The following is a 17,919-nucleotide window of genomic DNA, read 5'->3' as shown; positions in this document are numbered from 1 at the left end:
TTAGTTTCCACCTGTTGCTTCTTGTCCTGCCTTCAGGTGCTTTGGAAAATAGCTTGATTCCCTCTTCTTGGATGAGAAGCGAAAAAGAAAAAGTCTAGTTGCCTCGTGAAAAAGCACCCTTGGGATAACCATGACCTGGATGACTGAGAATCTCTATAGACATTGGTAGCTAAAGGGTATCTGTTGGTGGCTTATGGCCTGAGGGCATCAAAGGAAGCCACCTCCCCCCCCTTACCTGAAAGCCATCCCTGCTGAGGAGGGAGATCTGCCCATTATTGCCTCAGGGTCGGTTCTGCTCCTCCCCAGAGGCCCTTTGGACCACGGGGGGGTGGGGTGGGGGTGTCCCACCTCCAAAGCTCAAAAGGCTGGATCTCCCCCTCCCCTTTCTCAGGTCGGCTTCCTTCCAGTCCCCAGGAAGATCCTTCCCTGCCTAGGCCACCAGCGCACCCCGCGCCTTCCCTCTCCAGCCGAGAAAGACGCCTCAACCCTCGCTTCCCCCATGGGAACTCTGAGCCTGGGAATCCTCGTGGGGCTCGGGGTGCTGCTCTGGATCTTCCCGGGGGTAGGGGCGGCGTTGCACCCCCAGGAAACGGTGCTCCTGAGATCCCTGGGCCTGAAGGCCAGGCCCAGCCCCAGATCGCCTGCCCCGGTCCCGCCTTGGCTTTGGAAGATGTTCCAGAGAAGAAGCGAGGCGTCCAAGGAGTCCCGGAACCCGTGTTGGGTGGAGGAATTTCAAGTCCCCGGAAACGTCATTCGGGTATTCCCCGACCAAGGTACGCTCAGGGCAACCGGGATCGGAGACGATTATAAAACGTGTGAGCACGCTTTAAAAGTAAATCCTCCACTCTCAGCCGGCCTTTTTAATCCAAGGAACAGCCCAGGCGGCTGGAGCGTTTGGAGAGGGCGCGCGCGCGCGCAATGCGTCTTCGTTCCCAACCCGGAGCGTGTGAATCTTGTTTTTTTTTTTTTTTTTTAATCTTATTGAACTCCGAATTCGTGCACGGATCAACCAGAAACTGACCCAGGGTTAACCCTGAGTAGGATCACTACAAGTTGGAACCGCTGGATCTTTCCTTTCTGAGGTTTTATGTAGAAGGAGGCCAGGCGCGTTTGGAGAGAGGAAGCTCCTTATTTATTAAATTTACATGCCGCCCGTTTTTTTCTCTCTCTCTTTCTCTCTCTGGACTCTGGACGGCTAGTTCCTCCTTATCTTGACGAGCAATGTGCTTCGTCCTCTCAGTCTTTCAGTTACCGAAAAATGCCTCGTGAAATAAATGAAACGGGGAAATCAATGCCCAGCAAAATATGAGGGTCAGTCGCCCTTATAAATGGCATGGCTACATCTCAGCTATCCCTGAGTTGGGTTGGAGCAGTTATTTCCAATAAAATTACTGGGTACGGAAAAATGATTGGATCTGGAAAAGTTACCGTTTGAATGTGTTCTTGACTGCAACTTGTGTGGATGTTGAATGAAGCGGCCGTGGCATTTAACAAAAATGGGCGATTGTGTAAAGAATTAACACAGAGGAAAACAAGGGGTGGGGGTGGGAAGAAGTGGACAGAACCCCTCCCCCTACAACAATATATTTCTGTACGTAACAAAATGATGCCTTGTAATAAATCGAATTGCTAATATTTTGAACCATTTTACTTAACAAGCAGGAGAAAATGGGGAGGGGGGTGGAAAATTAAACTAAATTAAATTAATCTACATTTCAAAATAGGATTCCTAACAATAAGGTATTTTTTAAATATAGAAATATTGCATACTTGGAAGAGGCAATAGTTCTCTATTCCCTCAACGTTATCATTTTGAGATCCCAAAGAATAAAAAAATCTCCACAATCATCTCCTCCCCGCCTGCGTCTTGCTCCTTCCCTTCCTTGCCATCTTTTTTAAAGTCAGTTTTAACATTAATATTTATAATTCATAATTTGTATTTAATGTTGTTTTTATTTGGTGGTAAGCCCCTAGCAGGGGTAGGCAACCATGGCTCTTTTATGACTCGTGGACTTCAACTCCCAGAATTCCTGAGCCAGCGTGGCTCAGCTTGGAAACCTCTCCCTTTCCCCTCAGCATGGCTGGCTCAGGAATTCTGGGAGTTGAAGTCCACGAGTCATAAAAGAGCCACGGTTGCCTATTCCTGCCCTAGAGTCACCAGTCTAGGTGAAACGGTGTGGCTTATAAATTTAATAAATAACAAACAAAAATGTCAGGAAGGAATAAAATCCTTCGTTAGGGTTAAGCTGTATAGCTTTAGAAAGTACATTTCTCTTTGCTGCTAAACACAGCTCCTGAAATCTGTTTTAGGCCAGCATCTTAATATAATAAAATAGGGTTAAAAGAAAAATGCTGAGTTAGAAGATTTTTTTTTTTTAAGTTGGTATTTTTTTAAGGTGGCTGGGTTTCCTCCCTCCCTTTTTTTCTTGCATCTGGCTGACTAGTTTCAAAGCTGAAGCAAAGTAGGGGGTCTTATCACCTCATTTCATCAGTTTCCAGCATTGTGGCATGGGCATCCCCCACCAAGCTGCCAATTTTATCCAAGGAAAGACCAAACCAATCAAACACATGGAGGTTTGCTTTTGGCTGAATTCCATACAGATTATGTCATAAAAATGGAACTAGTACAAACATGAGCTCTTTCTAAGGAAAAGTAAAATCAACGTACAAGCAGTCCTCAACTTACAACACCTCACTTAGTGGACCATTCAAAGTTACGGTGGCCTATAAATTTTATAAATAAACAAGGCAGTCACTAAACAAGGATTATCTGTATATTTACAATGGATCTCTTCCTCCCCCACCCAGGAATGACTTTGCATCTCTGTGGTAGGCTGGGATAGATAGAAGACTGATTAAAAATTGTTAAGGTGCTAAAAATAAATAAAATTCTGGTCCTAAATGTTTAGTGAATGGCATTGTTGTTCCCTTTTCTGATGTTGTTCCCTTCTCCCCTTACCCCAAATGCTTTCTGTCTGGTAACATTCTGATGGCCCTAAAGTGCTTTTGATTTCTACACCCATTCTAGGACATTTGATCCACCGAGAAGAACCCCAGAGTTGGATATGTCTGCAAAAATGGCTCTATTTTAATTTCTCTGTTCTGGAGGAAGGAGAACAGTTGACGCTGGCCCAGCTGGAGATTCAGTTCAGCCACAACCAGTACCAGAGTTCCAGCTTGGTTCATCCCTTTGAGTTAAGCCTGTATCGGGCTCCCCAGATGACCTTGCACGGCATGCCTGCCCATACTTACAGCCGCCAACTCCTGGTGGAGCAATCCTTCGTCCACCTGCACAAGTCCTTTGTCTTCAACCTGACCGAGGTGGCCAAGGAATGGCAGACTCCATCTATGAATTTGGGCTTGTTCCTTGAAATTAGCCTCCCGACGTCGCCCGAGAGAAGTTTATGTTCCAGTCTTGATTCCATGGTCAGCACTTCCCTGTTGGTGGTTTCTCTCACTCCTGGGCAGTGCAAAAGCCCCAGGAAGAGACGTAGCACTTACTACGTGCCGGTCTCTGCCAGCAACATTTGCAAACCCCGCCGGTTGTACATCAGCTTCACTGAAGTCGGTTGGGAGAATTGGATCATTGCTCCTCAGGGTTACATGGCCAACTACTGCCTCGGCGAATGCCCTTTCCCTCTGACCGAGGAACTCAACAGCACTAACCACGCCATCTTGCAAACCATCGTGCATTCGCTTGACCCCAAAGGGACCCCTCAGCCTTGTTGTGTCCCAGTCCGCCTTTCCCCAATCTCCGTTCTATACTATGACAACAACGACAATGTTGTGTTGAGACACTATGAGGATATGGTAGTGGATGAGTGTGGCTGTCGGTGAGTCGATGCACCAGATTCTCCTTGGTCGATTGCTGTTTCACCAACCTCTTCCTGCTGTATCTTTAGTTGAGCCACCAGATGTTCAGTTACGGCAGTGTTTCTCAATCTTGACAATTTTAAGGCATGTGGACTTCAACTCCCAGAATTCCACAGCCAGCTTTGCTGGCTGTGGAATTCTGGGAGTTGAAGTCCACATGCCTTAAAATTGTCAAGATTGAGAAACACCGAGTTACGGTCACGTAGTTCATGGTCTTGCTTTACAAGTGGCTAGTTATGGGGCCTTACGTGGGATGCAAAATGCTTTTGTCAAAAATTGCTGGAGTTGTGCACAATTTATGGGGAGGCTATTTCTTACAATACCTTTTATCTACTTTTAAATGTGAGCGAAGTAATTTGTTAATTATTCCTAGGGCCAAAATGAACAGAATTGGCTTTACAAAAATAATATGTTTTAAATCCTTGTACGATTTGATTTTAAAACTCCTTTATCAATGATCTTGGTGATTAAATAAACAAAAGCTGGTTGCGAATCTTGTGCTATTTGTTCAAAGACAGCCACCAAGGGCTTCTTCTGCATACATTTTTTAAAGCTAGCAGTCATAATCTGATTTTAATTCTGCATGAAGCACTAACCTAAGTGTACCTCTGAAATATCAATGCTAGGTGTAGAGGGCCATCAAGAAATGCAGACGTACATGTTTTTGGATTCAGAATCTTCACCTTTTACAAACTGCTAAACAGAGCATGGACAAGCATCTTGCTGAAGAGATGAGATTGGAGACAGGATTGGATTTTAAAACTGCAATATAAAACGAGGCATGGCATATGCCAGTGATGGCGAACCTTTTAGAGACCGAGTGGCCAAACAGCAACCCAAAACCCACTTATTTATCTCCGGGTGCCAAGTGGGTGTGGCTCACTGGGTGGGCGTGGCTGTGGCAGTCATGGCAGATTGGGTGGGCATAGCCAGCTTGATGTTGTGGGGAGGGACGCCTGTGGGGGGTGGGCAGGTTTGGGGGTCTCTGGCAGGTGGGGTGGTGGGCAGGAGGCTCGCGAGGCAAGGGGAGGCAGGGCGGGGGTGCCACTGTCACAGGGCAAGGTGAGTCGGGGGCCAGGGCAGCTGCTGCCTGACACCATCGGCCCCTGCACAGAGGCCAGCGAGCGCATGGGTGCTGGGATGCATCCGGTCATGTGGGACCTCGGTGAGTTAGCGGGCAGCTGATTGAAGAGGGACAGTTGTCATTTCCGGGGCATAGTGCGCATGCCCACAGAGAGGGCTCTGAGTGCTGCCTCTGGCACACGTGCCATAGGTTTGCCACCACTGGCATATGCTGTAGTTGTCCCTAGTTAACAAAAAAATTGATTAGATGTGGCCACATTTGATACAGATTGAAGAACTACTGTCCCAGCTTCCAGCATAATACTGTATAAAAAATTGCGAGATAAACTTGTTCATTTGCTCCTGAGTGCTGGTTGCAGGAATACAGTACACTGTTAAATCTTTCTTAAGAGGGTAATCAGCAAAAGCCAGTACAATTTAAAAAAATATAAGATGAATGTCTCTGTGTGTAATATTGAACTGTTCTGGCTGGAAGGTTTATAGCTACACACGTTATAACAACATCAGAATTTCGAGTCCCAAGGCACAGAATGCAAGCGTTTTTTATTAATTTGATGAGAAACAGGTTTTAAAACAAACTGAGACAGAAAAAAAAAATCAGCACCGCGCTAGCACTGATGTTCTGGTGGGGGTTTTGCACTGAAACTCAGCATTTTATAACGGCTACAAAAGGGGAAAAAAAATAATCACAAAGAGGCAAGCATTGCTACCTAGTGAAATGTGAGGAGGGACGGGGAAGGAGTTAGGAAGATAGTGGGAGGAGGGAGCTACATTTACTTAATGGATTGCATTGCACAAAGAGGTTTAGCAGTTTAGCCTAGCTCAAAAATCTACACAGCCACACAGCTAAGGGGATGGTAGAAGAAAAGAAATTAACAAGCAGTTCTCCAACAGTCGGAATAAAGATTCCACATTTCAGGCAGGAAGGTGGCCTTTCCCCATACACACGGTAGAAGTCTAAACTCTGGAGACCTTTTCAATTCGTAAGAACAATTGCAGATTTTCAATGCATGTGTCCCCCCCCCCCTTCCAAAACCTGCAATATAAAGCAAGGCCCAGTGAATGCTAAAAGGGCAAAAGACACCAAATAGGTTTTCTTGCGTTAACGGTGTTGAGGGGGTTTTTTTTGGGGGGGGGAGGGAGGGCAGGGTAGTAGGGCAAAAGTGGGAATGAACATTACAAATGTCCAAATTTTAAAAATAAGAAGTAGAGGCTCTAAAGTTCATTCATGTAAAGATAGGGGGATTTCCTCAACATATACAAAAAAGTTAAAACGGATGCTTAGAGCCCTTTTGATTGGAAAATTAATTTCTTTTTTTAAAAAAACAAAATCGCACAACTGGGCAGTTGGTGAAACTGTCTCGGATAAAGGAATTTCCACCTTTGGTGGCAAGGAAAAAAATCAAACCAATCACAGGCTGACAGGCCAGCATTCTCCATATTTTTAATGCAGAAATGCATACATGCTTTCTGCGGTGAGCCAAGGTGACTTTTTCGTGGTTTTTTTTTTTTTTTAAAATAAATTGTCCTTTTCCAGTTGGGATTTGAAATGATAAATCAAAGGAGCCTGACTGAGGGTCCTGCACCTTCACCTGGTCTCCAGCTTCGTTTAAACTTCTGATGCTCATTCCACAGCTCCCTATATAGAACGTCAAGAAAAATCCCCTCCGTGCCAAAGATGGGATTTTGCCCCAGAGTGGCCACCCTTAAAATATCTGCCTGCTCTTCCTCCCCAGACAAAACTATCTCAATATATCATCAGAGAAGCTTTACTTCAAAACCAATATAATCCCCCGTTTCCACTACGGTTTTTTTCCCAATGTCGGCAGCAACTAATTAAAAAAAGCAGGTCAATCCCAGCGTTCTTCTTTCTCAGGGGCCAAAGGGCACAAGATACACGTCTCCCTTTTGTAAAGCGTATGCCTTATACCAACAACCCAGAGAAGAGCCCAGGCAGGAACCAATGAAAACTGACAACACCATTTCGATTTCTCCAACTGCACTGGCAGGATGTGTCCTCCGCTTCCTTGCAAGATGCGCCTCCCCCAAATAGAAGCGTTTGATTGACTGAAATCACACAGAAGAGATTGGTATTTTAAATTGCGTTAAACACACAGATATAGATATAGATATATATATGTATCTTTTATGGGTTTCTTTTTTTTTTTAAGCATCTCAAAACAAGGATTTTCCTCCAGGTCCACTACTAAATTTCGGAGACAAACTTCTAAAAAAATATCCAGTGCTTCTTTGAAAGAATTTCTTTTTTCTTTTTCTTTTCTTTTAAAAAAAAAAAGAACCATCCCATCTTGCCGTTAAGAAGCCCATTCGGACTGTGGGCGAAGCCGCGTGAGGCTCAAAGCCAGATTTTGGACAGCAAAACCCACACATCTCAGAGTCGGGTACCAGTCGCAGCTGGCTTCCCCACAAGCTTCAGGACGTTTCTCTCTTGGATGGTGTGCTTGTTCCTAAAAAGGCCAACAGGTCTTCCTTCCTTCCTTCCTTCTCTTGAAAACAAACAAACAAACAAACAAAAAACGGAGAGATTGGTACGTGAACAACTCTGAGATGGGTGTTTTTCTCTCCCCACCTGTTCTAACTGTGAAACCCTGCTTGCAGTGCAAACGGAATGAAATGATTCTTCTAAGACCCTTCCTCTCTTTTCTCAGTGGGTGTGTTGGTGGCAGGGGAGGGGACAGGGAACGTCGCTGGCCACTCAGTTCTTCCAGGGCGAGTTAGTTCTCCCTCCCAGTGAGGTGCCAGTTGGTCTTCCGGTGCTTCTCTTCCCATCTCCGGTCAGTCTCCTTGCCTCAGTGAGCTAGCAGTGGGCTCTCTTCTTTCTCTTTCGCTCTCTTGCTCTCTTCTTTCTCCTCTCCGTTGGTTTCTCTCTTTTTATCCCTCTCTCTCCTGTCGCTCTCACAGAGTCGCTTCAGTTTTAGCAGTGGAAAACAGGTATCCATTTTATTTTATTTTTATTACCCTGAATAAATTGCTGTTGAACTAAGCTCCACATAAGCTTAGCTCTTCTCCTTCAACCTAAAGGAGAGAAAAGAACGTCATGAACATCCTAAGGTTTGGGTTAAATTTCTGAACAGTTTTCTCATCGGAGATAGATAGTTCAGTGAACGAGCGTAACTGATCCATAACAATGTGTTATCGCTGGCATAACGCTGCCCAGAGCCACAGTGGGCTGGGACAGCATATAAATGCTATAAATGAATTAGTAAAACTACAGTTAAATATTAAACCAAGAAGACAATGCCACCACTTCCAAAGTAGCACATTCTCATATGCTGGCATTCATATTAACTCCATTTTTTCTTCAAGAGGCCCAAATACGTGAATCAAACTATGTTGAAGTGAATCATAAACTATGCTGTTAGTAGAATGTTTCTATGTTTTCACAGTTGTAAAGAAATGGGCGCTTTACATAATAATAAAAAAAACTCTGAGCACTTTACATAATAAAACATCCCAAAATGATAGAAACAATTGATATGTGGTCTTGCCTGCATTTAGATCAGCAGACATTGGTAACTGCCCATCTATTAAGGTTTTCAATGTTTCAAAGACTGTCTATTTATTTATGTCAATTTATTGGCTATCCAACTCCAATGGAATTTATGCTGTGATCGGAAGCTTCACTACAGACACCTCATATGATGCCTCTTTTAAGAAGAGACTGGACAGCCATTTGTCCGAAATGGTATGGGGTTTCCTGCCTAAGCAGGGGGTTGGACTAGATGACCTCCAAGGTCCCTTCCATTATCATCATCATCATTATTATTATTACTATTATTATTATTATTACACATACATTTACCCATTCAATTTCACAGGGGATTCCCAAATGGAGACTTAGGAGATAGAGAAAGACATTTTGTGTTTTTTTTTTCAAATCTCAAAAATATTATAAAAGCAAGATATTTTTCTCAGCAGAACCTAATCTCGGGATTGCATTTCATCTGAAGAAAAAAAGGGGAGTGTAATTTTGTGTAATCTTGGAATTTTTTTTCCTGAGGTTGGGCCTAAAACTCAAAACGAATTGGAAACTAATCAAGAAGAGGACCAATCTACAACTGAGGAGAAATTTCCTGACAGAACAATCAATTGGTGGAACGGCTTCCCTCAAGACACTGTGGGTGCTCCATCCCTGGAAGTTTTTAAGAAGAGATTGGACAACCATTTGTCTGAAATGATATAGGGTTTCCTGCCTGAGCAAGGGGTTGGATTAGAAGACCTCCAAGGTCCCTCCCACCTCCATTATTCTGCTATTCTCTCATAGCCCTCGGCCTCTTTCTATCTTCTCTAGTTGAATATTACAACCTAAGTTAGCAATCTTAAATAAGCAAAAAGAAGCAAAACAATCCAAGAAAATACCAATTTGCCAACTGGTCTCACGTATGGGAGGCTTGACTATTCAGAGCAGCTGAGAAGGCAAGAGATGAAACTATCAAGCTATTTTCGCCCCTTAAACCACCTTACACTCTAATACTGTGACAGCCCCGTCACTCCATGTTGATATGCACGTTCCCCCTGGTAAGTGGAATCCTGCGACAGGGCCACGTCAATCTGAGATTTAAACTCATCACCAAGGTAACTATCCTGAAGAGAGAGAGAGAGAGAAAACAAAATTCCAAATCAGCATTTTTTTTTCACGCAGAAAGATCTATTAAGCCACGAGGTGAGAGATACTGATAAAACTAAGACACACTTAGTTTTCTTTTCCCAAGTCTGGTACAAGTGACCATTTTACAGAAAGAATGAGGAAACAAGTGACTGAAGAGCGGCAGAATAATTCAAGGTTAAAACTGCTAATAGATGATTCATAACTGTTTTAAGAACCAGTTTAGCAGATGACTAGAAGGGTATTTCACAATTCTGACACCCTCACAATGGCTTATAGCACGGGTCCTCAACCGTGGCAATTTTAAGATTTGTGGATTTCAACTCCCAGAATTCCTCAGCCAGCAAAGCTGAGTTGAAGTCCACAAGTCTTAAAGTTGCCACGGTTAAGGACCCCTGGCTTATAGTCTTTAGCTCACTTGTGCAGGACAGTAAATTTTGTTGTTGTTGTTGTTAGTTGCGAAGTCGTGTCCCACCCATCGTGACCCCATGGACAACGTTCCTCCAGGCCTTCCTGTCCTCTACCATCTTCTAGAGTCCATTTAAGCTCACGCCTATCAGAGGAGGTTCCTAATGACTTGACCGAAGGCAATGCAAGGCAGTCTTCCCAATCCTGTACTCTTCAGATGTCAGGTTACAACAACTAGCATTAATGGGGGTAAATAGTCTAACCCCGTGATGGCGAACCTATGGCACGCGTGCCACAGGTGGCACACAGAGCCCTCTCTGTGGGCACGCGCGCCATCGCCCCAGTCCTAGGCCTTCAGCTGGGTTTTATAAAACCTTTTTGCTTTAGGCCTACGCCGCTGTGTGCAAAAAAAAAAAAAAAAGGTTCAATCAATTTCAACTTCTGGGGGGGGGGAGGGGAAAGATCTCGCAAAGTTGGAATTGATTGATTGAACTTTTTAGTCCCACCCAGTCTGCCATTACCACCAAAGCCACGCCCACCCAATGGGCCACACACCACCTGGCACCAACGATACATAAGTAGATTTTGGGTTGCAGTTTGGGCACTCGGTTTCTAAAAGGTTCGCCATCACCGGCCTAACACTTCTTGTGTACCACAGGAAGCAAAGATGTTTTTGCCTTTAAAGCAGTGATGGCAAAACTTTTAGAGACCGAGTGCCCAAAAACCACCCCGTCCCCGCTCCACCCCCGCCCACCCGCCCAGCCACAGCGCCTCCACAGCCCACCGCAGATCGTCAAGGCAGCCCTGCAGTGCCATGGCAGCCATGCCCTCCAACTTCACCCCGCAGCATCATCTGCATACTATGGGGCACGAGGGCGGAGTCTTGTCCCTGCTGCCCGGCTATGTCCTTGGCTGCGCTGCTCCGTGCGGGCTCCGCCCAGGAGTGACTCTCCTCCAGGGGGACTGCTGGCTGCGGGGGAGGCGGGGCTGGGCCGATGCCACGCGTGCCCACAGAGAGGGCTCCGAGTGCCGCCTCTGGCACGCGTGCTATAGGTTTGCCATCACTGCTTTAGAGGAAAGCTCTCTAAGGCAGTGTTTCCCAAACTTGACAATTTTAAGGCATGTGGACTTCAACTCCCAGAATTCCACAGCCAGCGTTGCTGGCTGTGGAATTCTGGGAGTTGAAGTCCTCATGCCTTAAAATTGTCAAGTTTGGGAAACACTGCTCTAAGGTCTTAAACCAAGAAGGATGTGCCGCCCCCTCCCCACACAGTGCTTACGTCTGGGTGGAACTGGCTCAGAATCCCTTCCCCCAAGCAGCCACTGAGAAGCACCCTGTGTTGTTACCTGTGACAGTTCTGGCTGGGAGAGGCCAGGCTGGCTCATCTGGGAGGGCTGGCTCATGGAGATGTAGCCCTGGGTCAGGGGGCCCTGGGAGAAGGGCTGGGAGACCACGTCCTGGCTGGCCTGGCTGTTGGGCAGGTTCGACTGGCCAGCCCCTGGGATGCCAAACCGGTTCTTCTGTCGCCCACCACGGCCAGCTTTGCCTTTCAGGTTTCCGCGTCCTGCAAGGGCAACCGAGTCTCACTACAGCAGTGGTTCTCAACCTGTGGGTCGGGACCCCATTTGGGGTCGAACGACCATTTCACAGGGGTCGCCAAACAACGCAGTCCACCATTTTTTCTCCCTTTTCCTTAGCTGTGCTAGTCCCTTTTATTCTATTGGCTTTTGAAAGCCAATAGAATAGACTCTCTTGAATAGTGTCTAATTCTATTGGCTTTCAAAAGCCAATAGGAATTGTCCAGGCTGTCTCTGCCCTGCTGAGCCCGCCAAAAGTCCCATTCTGCAAACGGTGCTGCACTAGTTGAGTAGTCCTCGACTTACGACCGGTTGAGTAGTCCTTGACGTACGACCGGTTGGGGGTCGTGGCATTAAAAAGGTTGAGAACCACTGCACTACAGGGAGTCCTCGACTTGCGACCACAGTTTGAGCCCAACTTTTCTGTTGCTAGGTGAGGTATTTGCTAAGCAAGATTTCTGCCCCATTTTGTGACCTTTCTTGCCCTCGTCGTTAAGTGAATCAATGTAGCTGTGAAGTTAGTGACCCAGCTGTTAAGTGAAGCCGGCTCCCCCACTGACTGCTTGTCAAGATGGTTACAAAAGCGATCGCATGATCCAGGGACACAGCAACTGTCATAAATATGAGTCAGGTCGCCAAGCGTCTGAACTTTGATCAGGTGACCCTGGGGATGCTGCCACAACAGTTGTTCAGTGTGAAAAGCAGTCGTAAGTTGCTTTTTTCACTGCCGTTGTAACTCTGGTCACTAAATGAACTGTAGTAAGTCGAGGACTACCTGTACACAGACAGACACAAAACTTTGGCAAGGATGGAACGGATGGAAACGGATGGAAGCTAACCAAGGAGAGAAGCAACCTAGAACTAAGGAGAAACTTCCTGATAGTTAGAACAATTAACCAGTGGAACAACCTGCCTCCAGAAGGTGTGAATGCTCCAACACTGGAAGTTTTTAAGAAGAGACTGGACAGCCATTTGTCTGAAATGATATCGGGTTTTCTGCCTGAGCAGGGGGTTGGACTAGATGACCTCCAAGGTCCCTTCCAACTTTATATTATTATTATTATCGATCATCGCACAGTCAGCCAGATGTTCAGACTGGATTTGGCATTTTGTCTACCTATCGAGTCCTTACCCAGGACCTGGGATAGGCAGATGTGGATGTTTGATGGTATTACAGATATCGTCGCAGGATGGAATCAGTTCCTAATAAGGCCGCCTTTTGCAATTGACTAATAGCGAATTTGTCAATGCCAATTGTTTTCAAGTGGTGCTCCAGTTGTTTTGGGATTGCACCCAAGGAGCCTATGACTATTGGTACTACCCTTGCTTGCTTTTGCCACAGTCTTTCTATTTCTATTTGTAGGTCTTTGTATTTTGTTATCTTCTCCAGTTCTTTATCTTCTATTCTATCTCCAGGCACTGCCACGTCCACTATCCAGACTTTTTTGTCTTTCTTATCGACAATTGTTAAGTCTGAGGTGTTATGACCTGGCCACATCCGGCCCTTTTGACTGTCCCTGTTCATCCCGCATGGATGCCTTTTATTTTGAAAGCAACTACTTTTTTTAATTTACATATGTGTATGTGTGCATGCCTGTGCAACCTCCACAACAGTCTCAGTTTGGGAAAATTAATTGCCCACCCGTGCTAGAAACTCCCAACTAGAAATCTAACTTTCCCCCTAAAAAAATTGTACACAAAGATCTTAAGTAGAATATGTTACTGTTAATTTCCCTCCCAAATGCGGCCATTTCAAGGCTAATTGTCAACGATAAGCTTATCCGCTGTTTGACAAATACATAAAAAAGAGTCGCTTTCTGGTTGTGAAGTAAAGCAAGATCAGAACAAGCCAGATGCCCAGAAATTTAAGAGTCTGCTGCATTGACATGGGCCTGCTGATGGAGCGTGATGCCATTTTGCAGTAAACCTCTTTCACTGACAATGTATTTTATTTCATATATTGTTCTATTCATATTGTTCTACTACTTCTGGAGGGAATTGAAGTTGTGATGCCCTTCAATGATTTATGGAAGGGGTCTCCAATGTTGGTAACTTTAAGACTTGTGAACTTCAGTTCCCAGAGTTCCCCAGCCAGCCATTAAATTTGACGAGGCTGGACACCTCCTTTTACGGTGTTTGTCTTTTCTTATATTTTTGTTTTGTATTTTTATCTTGGTATTTGCCTACTGCCAAGTATTCACGGATTGAAGTGGAATTTTTTTAAAAAATCCAGTCAACTGATCAATATATACATGCCTACTGGAGAAGATGAATACACACCAGTAGACATGCTACTTTTTAATGACATCTGCCAGAGGCTGCAAATTGCAATCCTTTCTTCCCCACCCCACTCCCACTCCCCTCCCACATTTTGTTAGTGGTCACAAAGCAAAATAATTTGCACCTGCAAACATCCCACCTGCAGCTGGTCCATTGGCCTGTCCAAAGTACCCTGGTGGAGGCATGGGAGGCATCACCAAGTTGAATGGGATAGGAATGTTCATGGTGGTGACATGGCTGGGCCCAGCACTGATCATCCCAATCTGATCGTGTGTTTGGAAATACATGTTGGATGGCCGGCCTAAGAACGTGGGGAGAAAGTTGAGCAGTTTTAAGATAAGATAGCTACTGCGATATATTCCCTTTACCCAGGTCCTTTTCTCCTAGGACAGGGGTAGGCAACCTTGGCTCTTTTATGACTCGTGAACTTCAACTCCCAGAATTCCTGAGCCAGCATGGCTCAGCTTGGAAACCTCTCCCTTTCCCCTCAGCACAGCTGGCTCAGGAATTCTGGGAGTTGAAGTCCACGAGTCATAAAAGAGCCAAGGTTGCCTACCCCTGGTCCTAGGACAAAATGGGATAAAGGATTGTTTGCCTCCAAAGTTTTGATTTGGAATGGCATATGGAAAATCCATGGCATGTGTCCCACCGAATCCACTGGGCAAAGGTGAGTTGCTCTTCACAAGCAACCTCGCTAAACAAATGAACGAATCAGAACAATTAACAACCACACGATGTAAGGCAGGCTATGACTCGTTTAGGAATTTAGCTATTTTGTGCTCAGGAGCCAATGGATCACTTATCTGGATTGCAGAAAGTCCTAAAAATTTCTTACCTTGGCTGCTGCGATCATAAACTGATCCAGGGATAATAGCTTCACGGGCATCATACATAGCAGTTGTCATAAACCGGGCTCCCTAAAACAGAATGCAAATTAAAATGTATGAAGAAAAAACAAAGACTATTTTTGTTCTGTTGCAAACATCTGGAATAGCTACTGAGAGAAGGCTAACTTCTTGCCTCTAGGCGAGATGGGCGGCATAGAAGCCTAAAAAATAAACCAAAATTTTTTTGTTATAGGACTGTTGAACACATTTACAACGTACTGCTATACAGCTTTCCTCCCAGCTCTGCAAAGGGCTAGAGTTTTGCTAGAAAAGATACATGGGAAACGCTCCTGCTGCTTTGTGCAAGAGGACTCATGATCTGAATCAAATTAAGGCAGATGTTTACTTATTAAGCAATGTACGGATTATATGGGTGGAGTGACTAACTTATCGTATAACAGAAATGGAAGGGGCTCTTCCAAGCCACTGAGCCCAAATTCATCTGTGTGAATATGTGAAGTCCTTGATGCTCTCTGAGCTTGGTTTTTCTGCAAATGCTTCATTAGCCAACTAGATGGCATCATCAGTGCTAGTAAATTTACTCTGCTTATATACAGTAGCTTGTCCTGCCAATGTTGGTGGGGATGTGGTTTTCTCCCTGGTAGTTCCTTCATTAAGCTACATTTTTTTGCTTGACTGCTTTTCTGGTGTTAATCCCAGATTACCTGGATATTCACTGATGGACAGGATCTATTCTGGTGTTTTTGCTTCATTGTTGGTTTTTTTTAATTGTCTCTTTTAAATAGCATGTAAATGTTATTTATCTCTATGTGTCTAATGATTTGTCTGAATGCCAAACTTCCTGAACTTCCTAGAATTTTTGCATTTAGCTATTCCAGATGTTCATAATTTCCCAGTTGAAACTATGGTTGAATCAAACTATGTGGAATTTTTGCCCAATCTTCTGACACCACTCTGCTGGTCTTCTGCTTGTCTGTCTTACATAGCAGTTGTTACAGTCCTCACAATGTATGATGTAGACGATCCCTGTTTATTTTTCCTCTTGGGCTACTGCTTCTTTTGATTTACTGAAGATGTTTTCAAGGGCTTTTGTTGATTTGCATGCTATGGTGATGCCATCTGTTTCTCATAGTCTATTGGTTATTTCCGAGATGTTTTACATGTACTGTCATGTCATCCTTTTCATACCTTGTGTTTGTTGTGCTATACTGTGTTGAGTGATCAAGAAGAAAACAATACCCTCCTAATCAAGGAATTACTAAGGAGAAAACACTCCACAGTTTAATCTTGAGCTACATATATTCTTATTTCTTGTAAAATGTTTCTTGGATTTAAAAAAAAGTATACTTTTAATTCCCTGCTTAAATAATTATGAAAATTTTCTCTTTCAAAACTAATGTTTCTGTATGGTAATGTTAGCTTTAATTTCCTTGATTTTAAAGTATTCCACTGGGTTAGAATGCCCTAGAACAGTGTTTCTCAACCTTGGTAATGATGATGATAATAATAATGATGATAAAGTTGGAAGAGACCTTGGAGGTCATCTAGTCCAACCCTCTGCTCAAGGCAGGAAATTCTATACCATTTCAGACAAATAGCTGTCCAGTCTCTTCTTAAAAACTTCCAGTGTTGGAGCATTCACTGCTTCTGGAGGCAGGCTGTTTCACTGATTAATTGTTCTAACTATCAGGAAGTTTCTCCTTAGATCTAGGTTGCTTCTCTCCTTGATTAGTTTCCATCCGTTGCTTCTTGTCCTGCCTTCTTCAGGCGCTTTGGAGAGTAGCTTGACTCCCTCTTCTTTGGGGCAGCGCCTGAGATATTGGAACACTGCTATCATGTCCCCCCTCGTCCTTCTCTTCATTAAACTGGACATATCCAATTCCAGCAACCGTTCCTTGTATGTTTTAGCCTCCAGTCCCGTAATCATCTTTGTTTGTCTTTAAGAAGTCTGGGCTTCAACTCCCAGAATTCTCCAGCCAGAATTCTGGGAGTTGAAGTCCAGGTATCTTAAAATAGCTAAGGTTGAGAAACACTGCCCTAGAATACAATTCACCCAAGCCTGGTAAATTTAAACTCATTCAAAGAAAATAAACATGGCCTGTTTCTTTCCATCCAATGTTCAATTCTAGTCCTTGATCTTGCTTTTTGTAATGGCTTGTGGTGGTTGAGGATTGTCAGCAACTTAAACATATTTCAAAAATCTCTTTAGGTCAGTGTTTCTCAACCTTGACAATTTTAAGGCATGTGGACTTCAACTCCCAGAATTCCACAGCCAACATTGCTGGCTGTGGAATTCTGGGAGTTGAAGTCCACATGCCTTAAAATTGTCAAGGTTGAGAAACACTGCTTTAGGTTGTCCTTGGCAGCTTTTGGCAATCTCAGCCAATTCTGAATTTTAGCTTACTTGAAACAATGTTGACTCTTTCAGGTAACTTAACAAGCAATCTTGCTGGTGACCTGTCCTTCTATTCTTCGTGCATCAGCAGCCTTTTTTCTTTGTGAGACCTTCACAAAGCTTCTTGCATAGCCACATTTGCACTTTCAGTTGTTTTCCCTTCCCCCACCCATTGGAATCATCATCATCATTGTGTAAATTACGTTCCTTTATAAGATCTCCATCTCAAGCTGAGTCTTTTCACACTTGTTTCATCTGTCATGAAATCTTGCAACTGATTATGGGCAGCTTTAATAATCCTTAAAATATATGAAATGGTGTTTTTTTTTTCACTCTCCCTATTTTTTTCATTTCAGCCAAGTCTTCTAATTAAGTTAGAATCAGATCCAGAGTACCTTTACCCACTTGACCTCTTCCTCACTGCTATTAATGTTTGATTGAAAAAACTGTACTTTTTAATTTTTTTTTAATTGGAGAACACTAACTAAATTAATGGTTGCAATGTATGGCTGTGAAAGTTGGACCATAAGAAAGGCTGAGCACCAAAGAATGGAGGCCTTTGAACTCTGGTGCTGGAGAAGACTCCTGCAAGTCCCCTGGACTGCAAGGCAATCAAACCGGGTCAGTCCTAGAGATCAACCCTGACTGCTCTTTAGAAGGCCAGATCCTGAAGTTGAAACTCAAGCACTTTGGCCGCCTAATGAGAAGGAAGGACTCACTGGAGTAGGGCCTAATGCTGGGAATGATTGAGGGCAAGAGGAGACGACAGAGAATGAGGTGGCTGGATGGAGTCACTGAAGCAGGAGGCGTGATCTTAAATGGACTCC

The 17,919-nt window shown here is 44.3% G+C and overlaps 2 protein-coding genes across 5 annotated transcripts in view; one reads left to right on the top strand and one right to left on the bottom strand.

Moving 5' to 3' along the window:
* The first annotated feature begins 562 nt into the window (after nucleotides 1–562).
* On the top strand, nucleotides 563–3,935 carry GDF1 (growth differentiation factor 1). The gene is made up of 2 exons (XM_039325015.1): nucleotides 563–773; nucleotides 3,029–3,935. Exons 1-2 carry the CDS (start codon nucleotides 671–673, stop codon nucleotides 3,835–3,837), a joined length of 912 nt encoding a protein of 303 aa, XP_039180949.1. The 5' UTR covers nucleotides 563–670; the 3' UTR covers nucleotides 3,838–3,935.
* Nucleotides 3,936–5,480: 1,545 nt separating this feature from the next.
* The window catches only part of UPF1 (UPF1 RNA helicase and ATPase), a 42,119-nt gene continuing 29,680 nt past the window's right edge, over nucleotides 5,481–17,919 (bottom strand). For 2 of the 4 annotated variants that reach the window (XM_039321726.1, XM_039321809.1), the window contains exons 20-24: nucleotides 14,685–14,766; nucleotides 13,974–14,150; nucleotides 11,339–11,556; nucleotides 9,442–9,561; nucleotides 5,481–7,992 (exon numbers count right to left, since the gene is read on the bottom strand). In XM_039321726.1, coding sequence (XP_039177660.1) covers nucleotides 9,445–9,561; nucleotides 11,339–11,556; nucleotides 13,974–14,150; nucleotides 14,685–14,766 — 594 coding nt within the window. In that variant the 3' untranslated portion in view covers nucleotides 5,481–7,992; nucleotides 9,442–9,444. The remainder of the gene's footprint in view (nucleotides 7,993–9,441; nucleotides 9,562–11,338; nucleotides 11,557–13,973; nucleotides 14,151–14,684; nucleotides 14,767–17,919) is intronic. The other 2 variants (XM_039321895.1, XM_039321979.1) reach the window with 1 other exon arrangement.

The sequence above is a fragment of the Crotalus tigris genome, unplaced genomic scaffold (assembly GCF_016545835.1).
Source record: "Crotalus tigris isolate CLP2741 ecotype Arizona unplaced genomic scaffold, ASM1654583v1 scf7180000017543.2237141, whole genome shotgun sequence".
NCBI lineage: Eukaryota > Metazoa > Chordata > Lepidosauria > Squamata > Viperidae > Crotalus > Crotalus tigris.
The sequence above is the reverse complement of the archived record's forward strand: the minus strand, read 5'-3'. Positions and strand labels throughout refer to the sequence as shown.